Source organism: Camelus bactrianus, chromosome 21 (assembly GCF_048773025.1).
Source record: "Camelus bactrianus isolate YW-2024 breed Bactrian camel chromosome 21, ASM4877302v1, whole genome shotgun sequence".
NCBI classification, from domain to species: Eukaryota; Metazoa; Chordata; class Mammalia; order Artiodactyla; family Camelidae; genus Camelus; species Camelus bactrianus.
Genome location: NC_133559.1, coordinates 15,001,598 through 15,014,395, shown reverse-complemented (window position 1 = coordinate 15,014,395; position 12,798 = coordinate 15,001,598). Strand labels below are relative to the sequence as shown.

The 12,798-nt window shown below is 48.8% G+C and overlaps 1 protein-coding gene across 2 annotated transcripts in view; it reads left to right on the top strand.

Moving 5' to 3' along the window:
• LMX1A (LIM homeobox transcription factor 1 alpha) overlaps positions 1–12,798 on the top strand; it is a 133,544-nt gene that overhangs the window by 112,156 nt on the left and 8,590 nt on the right. For both annotated transcript variants that reach the window (XM_074349742.1, XM_074349741.1), the window contains exon 5: positions 10,276–10,448. In XM_074349742.1, the coding sequence (XP_074205843.1) occupies positions 10,276–10,448 (173 nt within the window). The remainder of the gene's footprint in view (positions 1–10,275; positions 10,449–12,798) is intronic.

Here is a 12,798-nt window from a genome sequence, read left to right as displayed (position 1 = left end):
ATTTAAACACTTGGTCTGGGACATCACGCTATGATGACATTGGTGTTTTGTGAGCAGTGAGTAGCTTTGAATCATCTGGGTGTGGCTAGCAGCAGGGCCACTCAGCCCCTTGCCTCAATCCTGGAAGAGGTGATAACTCAGTAGAGGGGAAGAGAGCAACTTAACAGGAGGGTGAGGGAGAGCTGAATCATGCCCCTGAGCCCTTGCAGGGGCCTGCGGCTCTCTTACCAGCTTAGGCATCCATGGCTTTGGTCCATGGCTTTGGCTTTGAGTAGCCATCGCACTTGATGAAGAAGAGGCAGGTCCGACCCCGTGCTTGGTGGAGCACTTCAGGGTGACTCATACCAAGGGCTCTGCCTGCTGACGTCAATCTTAGGTCACCGTCTCCTCGGTGCCATCTTTCCTCCACGCACGCTGTTATTTTTTTGTGCGCTTGTGGGTCATGGGATAGGTTTATTTTTTATTTTTATTTTTTTGGTTTGGACATACTCTTTTTTTTTTAAACACCTTTGTTGTGGTATAATTCCTGTACAGTAAACTACACATATTTCAGGTGTACAGTTTGATGAATTTTGATAGATGTATCACACTATTATTTTTAAAGGGGAATACATTTTTCATCATGATTTTATTCTCCCCTAATTACCAAAACTGGCCGGAATTACTCTAAAGATGTGACGTAGTTGAAAAGGTGTGAAGGTCTCTGTTGACTGAGAGTAAGGATGTGTTATGATTGCCAGACTTCCCTGTGCACACATGCAGGGGTGGGGGTGGGGAAACAGAGAGGGAGGAATGTTCTAGAGCAGTGGTTCTCCGAGTGTGGCTCCTGGATCAACTGCATCAGCATCACCTGGGACCTTGTTAGAAATGAAAAGTCACAGACTCCATCCCAGACCAGCTGAATCAGGGCCTCTGGGCGTGGCGCCCAGCGGTCTGTGTCTAACCAGCCCCCTAGGTGACTGGGAGGCATGCTCAAATTTGAGAACCGCTGCTCCAGAGTCGAGACGAGAATTACAATGGTCTTGGGTTCCGAAAAACAGTATTGTTCCTTTCATCCTTATTTCAACAATAAACTCTATACTCTACAAGGATTGTGAGGAAGTGTTTTTAGTGTTAGAAATTCAAGGCTGACTAGTTACACGAAGGGTTTGTGATGATGCTATTAGCGGTGATTTCATCAACGTCACAGTCATCTGGGGACACCCAATCTCATTTATGGCTAGTGACCGTAAATACTCTCCAAACGGCTGTAATGGAGTTCACTGCACATGGTTGTACTCAGTTTATAGTTAATTTAGGGAAAGCTCCTCCTGCCATAAATATTTGTTTTCCTTGCCCAATCTTGTGTCCTCACCCATGAAGAAGAACCATGTTGATGATTTCTCATGTAGGAAGAGCAGCCCAGCCTGACGGAGCTGGGGTTTCCTGGACAAGGGCCCCCTCCTTCCCACAGCAGTCCTTGGGGACTGTGTCTTCCAGTCACCTAAGGAGCAGCTGGAGGACACATAGCACCATGGTCCTGCCCCACGGTGTTGTCCTCCCTCTCTGTCCCACTCCCCTTTTCTTTTGTCTCCATCCTTCTCCTCTCTATCCTTAATTCTTATATTTCGGGGCTTTCTTTTCATGGCTTAAGATTTTCTCTTCTCCTCCTAGAAATGTAACTGGATGGGTACTGATGAAACAGTGGACCATCAGTGGAATGAAATCAACTTGGAAGAGAAATTCAGATTGTAGTTTAAGGGAAGTAAATTTCTTCCCAAGCTGAACTCCAAGTATGGCGGTAGCTAATAATTCTATACTGATCCCTATGGCCACCGGAAGTTGGTTGGCATCGGCAAATAAATCTGTGAGAAATGGAAAGACAGGACTCTGCAATGTGCCTGTTAGTGCAAGGCACCACTTCATTCTATATGAATTGGACATGAGCTGCTTAAAACTATTAATCTGAGTGTTCAGCATGGTGTTGTGGAGGATACAAAGATGATTTCAATTTGGCCTCTGTTTTCTGGAAGCTACTCTAGTTAATATAGAAGGTATACAAAATTATAGTGACAATAATTAGCCAGCATTTATTTTAAATTCTTATTGTGAGCTTCGTACCATAAATACTGTGCATAAATTTTCTATATATACTTATTATAATTATCCTACTGGGTAGGTGCTGTTTAACCGCATGGCAGATGGGAAACCAAGACTTAATGGAGAGGCAACTTGGCCAAGACTACTAGCTAATAAGTGATGGAGCAAAATATTTGAGCCCAAAGCACTGCTTTTAACCACTCTGCTATACTGCCTCCGGAAGTGTCATAACAGGCTTTTTATATTAGTCCAGCGCAATTTTTCTTTTTCAGAAGATCTTAGAGGTTGTAATATTGTTTTTGACTAAAATGATTGAAGGACAATGTAAGGCAACAAACCTACAAAATAATCTTCTCATTTGAATACACTGGCGTAACTAAAATGTTTAAGGCAGACAAACATGTGCCCAGGGTGTTTGGAAAGGGAAGAAACTGACATGGAAAGGGGCTGAGGGAGGTCTTCAGGTGGGGATAGATTTGGATCCTTTTGGTGGTACGGAATTATGGAACCGGGAGACGCTTTTCCCACTGCCCCCAATCATTCTTTGGCCCGTTGCTCTGTTTTATTTTACTCTTAGCATTTAACACTGTTAAAGACTAAATTATGTTTTTCTTAATTTCTCGTCTATCTTCTCCCACTAGAAGTAGGAAAGCAGAGGCTTTCTGGACCTTGTCTGTTCCTTCTCATCCTGTGTCTAGAAAAGTGCCTACACCCAGAAGGCACACTCAAGATCTCGTTGTTGACTGACAGGAATTCCATATGAGGATTGTGAGTTTCATAGTCAGTGGGGACATATAGTAAGTTCATGAGCATTCCAGAGGCATGATAAAAATAAAAATATTGAAAATACCTTGAATTTTTATACTATTTTACAGCTTTTTTTTTTCAATGGGTTTTTACCTAACTACTCCTACGGTTGAGTTCGTAACAGTCCAATCAGGATAGCTTGGCAGGTCTTTATTCCCACAATTTTACAAATTAGAAAGGTGGGGCTCGGAAAGGTTAGATCATTTGCCTTAGGTCACACAGCAAGTGAGTGATGGACGTAAGAACAGAGGCTAAGGGTCTGACCTCACTTTTCCTTTTTCTTTTGAGCCTATCAGTGGTTTGTGGACTGGGCTAGAGTCTGAAGGCACAGACGTGACTGGTATTGGCCTCAGATTGCCTCTCCAAACCAGCAGAGGGCCTGACAGAACCAGGACGTCTCCAGCGAGGCATTCAGATCAGTGATGGCCCGCCAAGCAGCTTCTCTGTGATTAAGTCCATGGTGAATTTGTCCAGGGAGGACTCACATCTGCAATGAGAACATTAGAGTGTGAGCCAGTTCACCCCAGCTCCCTAGTCACCCAGAGGATTGTTGGTCTGGGTCTTTTTCAATTTGGAGACATATTTAACCCTTTGTCTTCCATCCCCGCCTAGAAACAATTTCCTTTTCCCAGATAATTTTATCCTCCTGAAGACTAATAATGAATGCAGCAAAATTAGGCTGCTCCAAAGAGAGATGATACTCGATCCACTTAAGTCAGTTCCGAAATTGGAGCAAACACACTCAAACTTTATTAATATAAACTTAATACAGTGTCATGCTGTCGCACCCCATGCCCCAGTGAACCATCAAGCTGGCGGATTAATGAGCTTTTATCGAGACTGAAAGCAGAGCCCCGAACATCTCATTTAGCACGTTAGGAGCTTCCGGTCTCCTTCTCTGAGGCTGGCCAAACCAAAACGAACAAGTTATGCTTTTTACATAGTGTTTGAATCCATGCTTGATTGGAATACAGTGATGTTGGTGTAGAGGCATCTTCTGATACCCCAATGGTCAGTATTTCCAGTACATGACAATCGGCGCAGAGAAAAGGGGAGAGAAAGTGTGAGCAGATCAGGAGGGAACCTCAGGGCCTTGGTGGAATGTGCACATCTGGGGATGCATAAACGCATTGAGAATTTACACCTCTGCTTATCAGTTTGGGTTGCAGGTGGACATTTTTTCATTAAAAAAGGGAGAAGTAAGAGATGGAGAAACCCAGGAAAAGATTCAGAGAGAGAGAGAGAGAGAGTGTGTGTGTGTGTGTGTGTGTGTGTGTGTGGAAGGGAGAGGGAGTGAGGCGGGAGAGATGTCAGCGTAAAGCCTATTTGAATGTGAAAAGCCCCCCAAACTGATGCAAATCCACAGTAATCCCACCAGTCAGTACCAGTACTGTCTCCTTGGCCTGCAAACCTCCCAAGCACAAGGCTTCCCTTTCTGGAGCCCCAGCCAGCTAAGGGAGGCAGAAGGAGAGGCGCCCAGGCTGGGTGGAGACCCAGCTCCCCTTGGGGCCGCCTGGACCACTGAGCTGGATGCCCTGGCTCTGACGTGCCCGCCCCTCCCTCCGCCCGCCACAGGATCCTCCATCCGCAGTGGACATCGCTGAACAAAGGTGTCTTTCTTGGGACCCTTTACCTAGGGCCTGACTCAGGAGTGCAGTGTGGCTGTGGGTGACCCCACACTGTGGGGGGGCTCTGGAACACCATGACCCCTGGAGTGAGCCCCATGTGGCCTCTCTACCCTGCGTTTCTTGGACCCCCAGATGTACACGTTTCACCGAAGCCCTGGGGTCCCCTCCTGACCTGCTCGCACTTTCTCTCCCCTTTTCTCTGCGCCGAGGCTGCGCCTTGCTCAGAACCCCGTCCTCACCCCTCTGCCTTTCCAGATCCATTCCTCCCTCCTCCCTGGTTTCTAGGCTTCTGCCTTCACCAGCCGCTCTGGCTCATCGACAGCCCTCTTTCCCATGTGCCTATAGATTTTTTTTAAAATTGAAATCTAGTTGATTTACAATGTTGTGTTAGTTTCAGGTGTACAACACAGTGATTCAGTTACACACATATATATACACACATATTCTTTTTCAGATTCTTTTTCATTATAGGTTATTATGAGAGATTGAATATAGTTCCCTGCACTGTACAGTAGGACCTTGTTGTTTATCTACTTTGTATATAATAGTTTGTATACAGAGGTGTCCTTGTGCAGTGTCTGACCCAGGAGCCCACAGTTAATGCTTATTGAGCAGATGTTTAAATGAACATGTTCCAATTCAAACCTTTTAAGGGGAACTGGTTTAGGTCTGAGCTGAGACCTCCTCGAGGGACTGTGTGTAAAGCAGTTTGCAAACAGTGCTTGCAGGGTCTTCCCCATTCTAGACAACTTCGCCTGCTGCCTCTTCAATGGGAAATGCTGCTTCGCATCCGGAGTTGACCACGGTGCTGCTCTGGGAGAAGGGAATTCTGATCCCGTAGCGCAGGGCAGTGGCTGAAATTGCTTCCCGTATATTCTGTCTTCATAAATTCCTCCCATACTTCTTTTCTTCCCCGCTCCGCCCACCACCTGTCCCAGACCCTTCCTCCACTCCCCCGGCCTGAACGACATTTATGAGGCCCATCACCGAGGAAGCATCTAAAGCCTGTTCCTGCCTCTCCCTTCCCTCGCATGAGGGTCTCTGGTCCTTCTCCCTCCCCCTCGCCTCCCGGGCCAAGCTCAGATACCTCTTGCCCTGTTTATGGGCCGTTGGGATTTTTCCAACAACCTGAAATGAATCTGCGAGGCCCCACAGGTAGTACGGCCTGTCTCGGGGCCATAAACCATGGCTGGGCCTTTCATCTACCATTGCTTGTGTCATAAACGAGTGGGAGGACCAGGCAAGCGGGGAGCAACAGCCCTGAGCCATTCCAGATTTTTTTTTTTTTTTAAACAAGAAAGGGGAAAGAAAGGCCCTGAGAAACATGCTCCAACTTTGTGCCAAGCAAATTCATCTCACCCTGGTAGGCTGTGCATGGAGACTTAATCTCTGGACTTCCCCTCTAGGAGTCAGATTTATGTTGCGTTTGTGTCTAAACGGCCTCTAGGGAAGCTGACATTTGTTGTTGGAGACAGCAAGTGGTGTTCCTTTCATCTCCGCTGAGGGGTGTCAGCTTAAATTATGAGGAATGGCTCTGGCCTGCATCTGGGTGTGGGAGCCTCTGGCCATGGAGAGGGGCCGCCCCTCCCTCCCCCCGCTCCCGTGTCTCTGCTGTTGGAAGATCTTCCCTCCTCTCCCTCTCTCCAGTACTCCTGCTGGCTCTAGGAGAAATCTCCTGGCTCGGTTCACACTTTCCTCTCTCTTGGACAAATCAATGTGTGCATATTTTAGGCCCTGCGTACTTTCTCGGAGAACTCGGCACCAGAGTCAGGCAGCCCCCTGCCCCTGCTGAAAGAGGAGGTGGGAGCTTCAGGGAGCAGCCTGGAAATTCCCTGAGAGAGGCAGAGGGCACCGTCATGCCCATAATATTTACAACACTGCAGACAGAAGCTGGGTGATGGTTGGTGATGGCCTATATCCCTCTTGGCAGCTGGGTTGTGACATCTGTCTGCACTTTGAGAGGTACCACCAGAGGCCCTCTATCTTCAGAGCCTGGGCCACTGAGCTCAGATCTGCCAGGACACCTGAAATTCCACGCTGGCGACTGTCTGGTTGGAGGCATTTCCTGTTCAATGTCTATACGTTGTTGACTGTGGGAGAGAACACTTCAAACCTTGCTAATCACTGTCGACTCAGGGTATCGGATGAGAGGTGCCTCCTCCCCGCAGAGTCAGAGCCTGAAAGCCTGGAACACAGGGTGTGTAAGGTTTGATGGAGAACAGGAGGTCAGGAGAGGTCTAGGGCAGGGGTCAGCACACTATGCTACGCAGGCCAGCTCTGGCCTGGTGCTGGTTTTTGAAATACAGTTTTATTGGAACCCAGCCCTGCTTGGTCATGCTGTCTGCGCCTGCTTTGTGCTACAGCGGTAAAGATGAGTGGTTGCAATGGAGGCCACCAGGCATGCAGAGAGTAGAATATTTTACTCTCTGGCTTTTTACAAAGAAGTTTGTAGACGTCTGGTCTCCAGCATCTGGTGCTTCTTGGAAGGCAAAAAGGGATCCCTGAGGACACAGGAGAGAGGGTGAGATATTGAAGAGCAACAAGGAGGAATCCGAGGGTGAAAATGCACCACAAAAATGACAGAAACACTCCAGAGACAAATCCTAATCTCTCCCTCTCCTCCCACCTCTGCCCCTGCCCGCTGCTTCTGAAAACAAGCGTTCTCACCTCTCTCCTATCACAGGGATGTAGACGCATGAACGAGTAGCCGCCTGGGGTGCCCTCCACATCCTCCAAAACTGGGCACCAAGGGATGTCCTGGGAGGTGGTTCTCCCCTCCCGCCCCCTGCTGTTCCGTGATGGAATAGCAGGTCTTGGGAACCGTGCATGGCCCCGAGGCGAGGGTTAGTACAGAGACAGTGGGAAGACATGAGGGGCCTCAGCCATGCACTTCTGGGGCTCTGAACAAACTCAGCAATTCCATCTTCCTCCTGGAGCCAGCCCCTGCCCCCTCTGCCTCTCTCTTCTTTCTCACAAGCACTCGCACACTCACTTTCTATGAAACCGTCTCTCCGTGTTAGCTCAGGTCATGTCTGCAAAGAGAGAGAAAAGAATGCTGGCCTTGTAAATGCTCAACTCAGACTCCCATCAATATGCAACTGTTATTAACGGAAAACACGTGTCTCAGATTAAGAATGTTCTTTTGAAATGATGACGGCGAGGATGATGGTGATTTATTAAGCACCTATCACACTCTAGACAGTGTTAAACCTTTACATATATTATCTCGTTTAATTCCAACAGCACTGTTCCTTTCTCCAGTGAGAAAACTGAGTCCTGGGGATTTGTTCAAAATCACACATACTAACCGGCAGGGCCAGCGTTTCACCCTGAGTTTCTATGGCTCCCATGCTTGTGGACACCATGCCACTTTGCTCTCCTGAGCAGTGTCAGCGTCTGTGAGCCATTATCCTGGAATCTAGCATTATTATAGATTTTGCATCTTCATGAGTTACCTTATCCTAGGTGTCAGTGTACATTTGCACCAAGCTGTATGAGGAATGACTGTAAGAATATCAGATTGACTCCATAAGACACTTGCGAATACCACGTGATGGACAAAACTGGTAGGAGACATGTGGTTTCTGAAGATGATACAGTTGCATTTAAAAATAAATTCTGTACTTTGGGCTTCTCATTCACGTGTTCCGGGCTCAGCCCCTGTAGCCACCTGCCTTACAGGAGCTCTGCACAGTCCTTGGGGTGGGGTGTCAGCCGCATTTCCTCAGAAACATCACTGAAGGCATCACCAGTACCAGAGGAGCATCCTTTTGACCCCGAGGAGTCCACCAGCAGACAGAATTACTGGCCTCACTGAAGTCTGGGCTCCGGGGGCCGGGGGGTGAGGGTGGGGGTCTCTGAGCAGCAGGATGGAGGGCCCCGCAAGGGTGACTCTGCACAGTCAGTGGCTTCCTTTTTTCTCCCTTTTCTCCCTTGTGGGGTCTTAGTTCCCTGAGGCTTTTTGTTCTTACATGCTTATTTTTTCCTTGCTGTTCTGAAAGCCTCCTTCTATAAAGATCCTACGAGCCCTTCAATATGGAGGTCTGACTGAGGTCAGCTTAGTGAATCCCAACCCCCCGGAAAAGAGCAGCCTCGGAGGGGAAGAAGCCAGTGTGGCCACTCTTTGCCGTGAGGAAATTTTCTTCTTGAATCTCTTCTCCATTCATCTTGTGGGTTTTGTCATCTGTCCTATCGAGGGGAGTGAGGCAGAGGGGAAAAGACATCCTTCTCACAACATCTAATAAATCTTAATCTCATCCTCCGTCTCCTCCCCTTTCTGCCCCCGCCTCTTCTGAAAACCAGTGCCAGGACCGTGTTAGTTGCTTTGCACACAACAGCACTACTCCTGTGCCACACTTGGTGTTATTGTCACCAGTGCAGGTTCAGTGCAGGACCTCACTTGCATAGGGCTGTGCTTAAAATGAGGGGCAGAGCTGGGTGGGGACCCAGGTCTGCCTACGTCAGACCCTGTTCAGTTACACTGCATGGAGTCATGCCCTCGAGGAATTTACGGGTTCATCTTCCTTTGTGTTCAAACTGCAGGTTTAAAGTTCATAAGGAAAAGAATCTTAGCCATTGACCTTTCAGATAAAATGTTTTTTTTTTTTTTTCTGCTCCGGAAATTAGAACTTAACCAAAATCTAAACTAAAACATTGTATGCAAAGAGAATCCTTTCCAGAGGAGGTCCAGATGAAAACAAGGATGTGTAGATGACACACAGTGGGTCCCCTCATCCTGGCCAGAAGGGGGCCAGAATCAGGTGACTGGAGCTGGGGAAGCCCTTGGGACAAAGATTTGCATTGGAGGAAAGAGGACAGCTGAGCTCTGTGAGGACCAGAGAGGAATGAGAGTCTCAGGAGGGTAATCTGGACACACAACTGCTTGTGGCTTTTTGTGCCCAGAGTAGGGAGGAGCCTCTCTCGTGTGGGTGTTTCCCAGACCCTAGAAGCATCTTCTCAGGAGAGTGAAATCTGGAGGATGCAAGAGGTAGCCTGGGAAGGAATGTGGTCCACACAGAGGCTTTAGTTTCTCCAGGTTACTCTTTGTATTGATCGTTGCTTTTAGAGTTGAAATAATTCACATAAATATAAATACAGTTACTTTAATAGAGAGTTACTTATTTTACAGAGAGGCAGTTTTGACTAATTACCTGTGTTCTCTACCTCTTCTCGGTTATCTGTACCTACACATGGTCTAACGCTGGTCCTCCGTGGCCTCTGACACAGTGCTGTTTCCTACCTTCTGGAGTGGCTAGAATTTCAGACATAATGTCTAGGCGGTTATTCACAACTCATCCAGGTCTAGACTTGAAAAATGACATCTAAGAAATAATACCACTATGCTTACTGGGTATTTATATATACGAAGCAGTCTTCTGAGTGCCTTGTTGGCAAACTCATTCGATCCTCATGAACACCTCAATGAAGTCGGTTCTCCTATATCCTGATTTTGCAGGCGAGGAAGTTGAGCCACAGAGAGTGGAGTCACTTGCCCAAGGTTACAGAGCTAGTAAATGTGGAGCTAGGGCACCATCCTGGGAGATGGTCCTGAACTGCAGTGGCGACCTTTCTGGTTCCTGTCTCTGGATTTTAGTTTTTTCCTTGGCCCTTTACTGGGGGCTTTCGGATCAGTACCATGCAGGTTGTTGCACTCATATCTAAAGTCATGCTCGGAACGTGGACCCCAGTGTCTTGTTATAGAACAACATACAACTCCAGGAAGTGGCCTGGAGGGACTCAGCATGGTTTCTGCTTCTTTCAGGCAAAAGTGATGATGAAGAAAGTCTTTGCAAGTCAGCCCACGGGGCAGGGAAGGGAGCCACTGAGGACGGCAAGGACCATAAGCGCCCCAAACGTCCCAGAACCATCTTGACAACCCAGCAGAGGAGAGCATTCAAGGCCTCGTTTGAAGTATCCTCCAAGCCATGCCGGAAGGTACGGGGGGCTCAGGGAGGGAAGGGGACTAGCCCCACTTCTCTGTGTGCACCCTGGACTCCTGTGGGGTGTTGATGGGCACCTGGGGGGTCAGGGAGAGGGATGCTGTTCAGACAGAGTCTGTGCAGGGCGACTTGAGCCCCACTGGAGACTCCGGGGATCACTGAAACTGAGGCCAGGGCTCCAGTGGAATCCCCCTGTGCTTTTGTGTTATAAGCCAAGATGCTACAGCAGAACAGAAAGTGGCTTGTAGCATGTCTTCTTTTTCCATCTGATTCGTTCTGCCTGAGGTGGTGATTTGGGCATTCATCCATGTTGTGGTTCATCCATACTTTGTTGTTGAATGGTCTTCCAGGAATGTACCATGGGTTGTTGGTCCGTTCACCTGTTGATGGGCATTTGGGTTGTTTCCAGTTTGGGCTGCTGTGAACATTTGTGTAAAAAAAGAAAAACAAACCGCAGTGACTTAATGAGCTAGGAGTTTATTTCGCTCTTATGTCACAGTCCAGAAGTGAGCAGTCCAAGGCTGGCCTAGCAGCTCTCTTATCCATCACATGGGTCCAAGGAACTGCTCCAGATGTCACCATTTTTTTCCAGCCGCCATGGTGGACAAAGAGGGAGTGGTGGGGAGACAGCAAGCAGCTGCCTTTTAAAGGACATACCCTGGGATTTTTGGCATGACTTTCACTCATATGTATTGGCTAAACTGTAAGTGGTTGCACTTCTTGCAAGGGGACCGGGGAAATGAGTCTACCTGGTTGACCACATACCTGGCTAAAACTTGGGGATTCAGTTGCTAATGGGGCGCAGGGCATAGCTCAGTGGTAGAGCACATGCTTAGCAGGCACAAGGTCCTGGGTTCAATCCCCAGCACCTCCACTAAATGAATAAATAAACAAATACCTAATTTCCTCCCCACCTAAAAAAAAATTGCTAATGGGAGGAAGGAGAGAATGGATACTGGGGACGATTAGTAGTCTCTGCCACAAATACCTGCGTCCGCTTCCTACATACCTACCATTTATTGACTAACAGCAGGGTACTGGGTATGCTGGGTACTGTCTTTTATGCAAGAAAAATAAGAAAAGAAAGCTTTCTTGACATTTAATTGAGATTCACAGAAGAAACACATTCTAAGTCGTTCAGCCTTGTCTTCCCTGCGTCCCTCTGCGTATGAATCAGCTTTTGCTTCGACAACAAAATCTCGGTGGCTCCCGACAAGCGTTCATTTCCTGCTCCCGGGCTGTGGGGTGGCTGTGACCCAGCTGGGCTCCGGTGCAGGCCTGGCCCACCTGTCTCTCATGACAGGGTCCGGCCGAAGGAGCAGGGCCACCTGGGGCATGCTGGCCTTGTGACCACGGCAGAGGGCAAGAGGCCAAGTCCCGCCGGGCCAGCCCATCGAGAGTCTCGCCTGGGATACCGCACACTTCACGTGCACGCACACTCCGGGGGTCAGAGCAAGTCCCGTGGCTGATGAGCCCACTGTGAGGACACGGGGAATGCATACCTGCCTCCAGGGAGCAGGGGCGGGAAGGATGGGCGTTTGCTGAGCCATGATAGTCTCCCACCGCTTCTGACTTTTGAAAAGATTCACCTACAGAACTCTTCCTTTCCCTGCCCCTGCTGCCCGCTAAGCTCCAGGGCAGGGGCTGGTGTAGCCCCAAAGTAGTAAAATAGCCCCAAACAAGGATGAATTACCACTTCCCTCATTGGTTTAACTGTTCTCCGTGTACTAAACTTCCAGACTCTGTATGGCCGGTGCCCAGTGTTTGTCTCCCACGCAGCCTCCAGGCCACCAGCAGTGGAGGAGATGTGTGTACCCTGGAACATGGGGGAGAGAGCTCTGAGGACCAGAACGGGGGCAGCCAGGAGGTGCAGGAAGGGAGCCGTCACTTCTGTCTGGGGACTCAGGCAAGGCTTTGTGGAACAGGTGGCTTTTGAGAGGGGCCTCCGAAGGACGGATAGGGTTTCAGCAGGTGGCCGTGGGCCCCTGGGCACACTGCTGTTTCAGTTGGCTTAGCAGAAGGATGTGCTTCAGAAAAAGCTGCTCTACTCAGCCCCCTTCCCCTAACCCTCAGCCCGAGTGGCTTGATAAAGGCGAGAACTTCCCAAGATCTCCAGCTTGCTCTATTCACGTGTTTATTCAAGGAGCTCCTTTGGCCTCACATCCTTCCCAGAATCTAACCGAGAAGGGGCAGGGCGTCACAGGGGCAGTCTCTGGAAGCCTGTGCTTCTTCCCTCTTCCACTCTAGCCACCTTGCCAGCCCCTCACCGTGCGCCTGTTTGGAGGGCAGACGTTTAAAGGCATCTCTTCACAGTGGGGCTCCCGATGTCCTGTCCCTGCACCGCC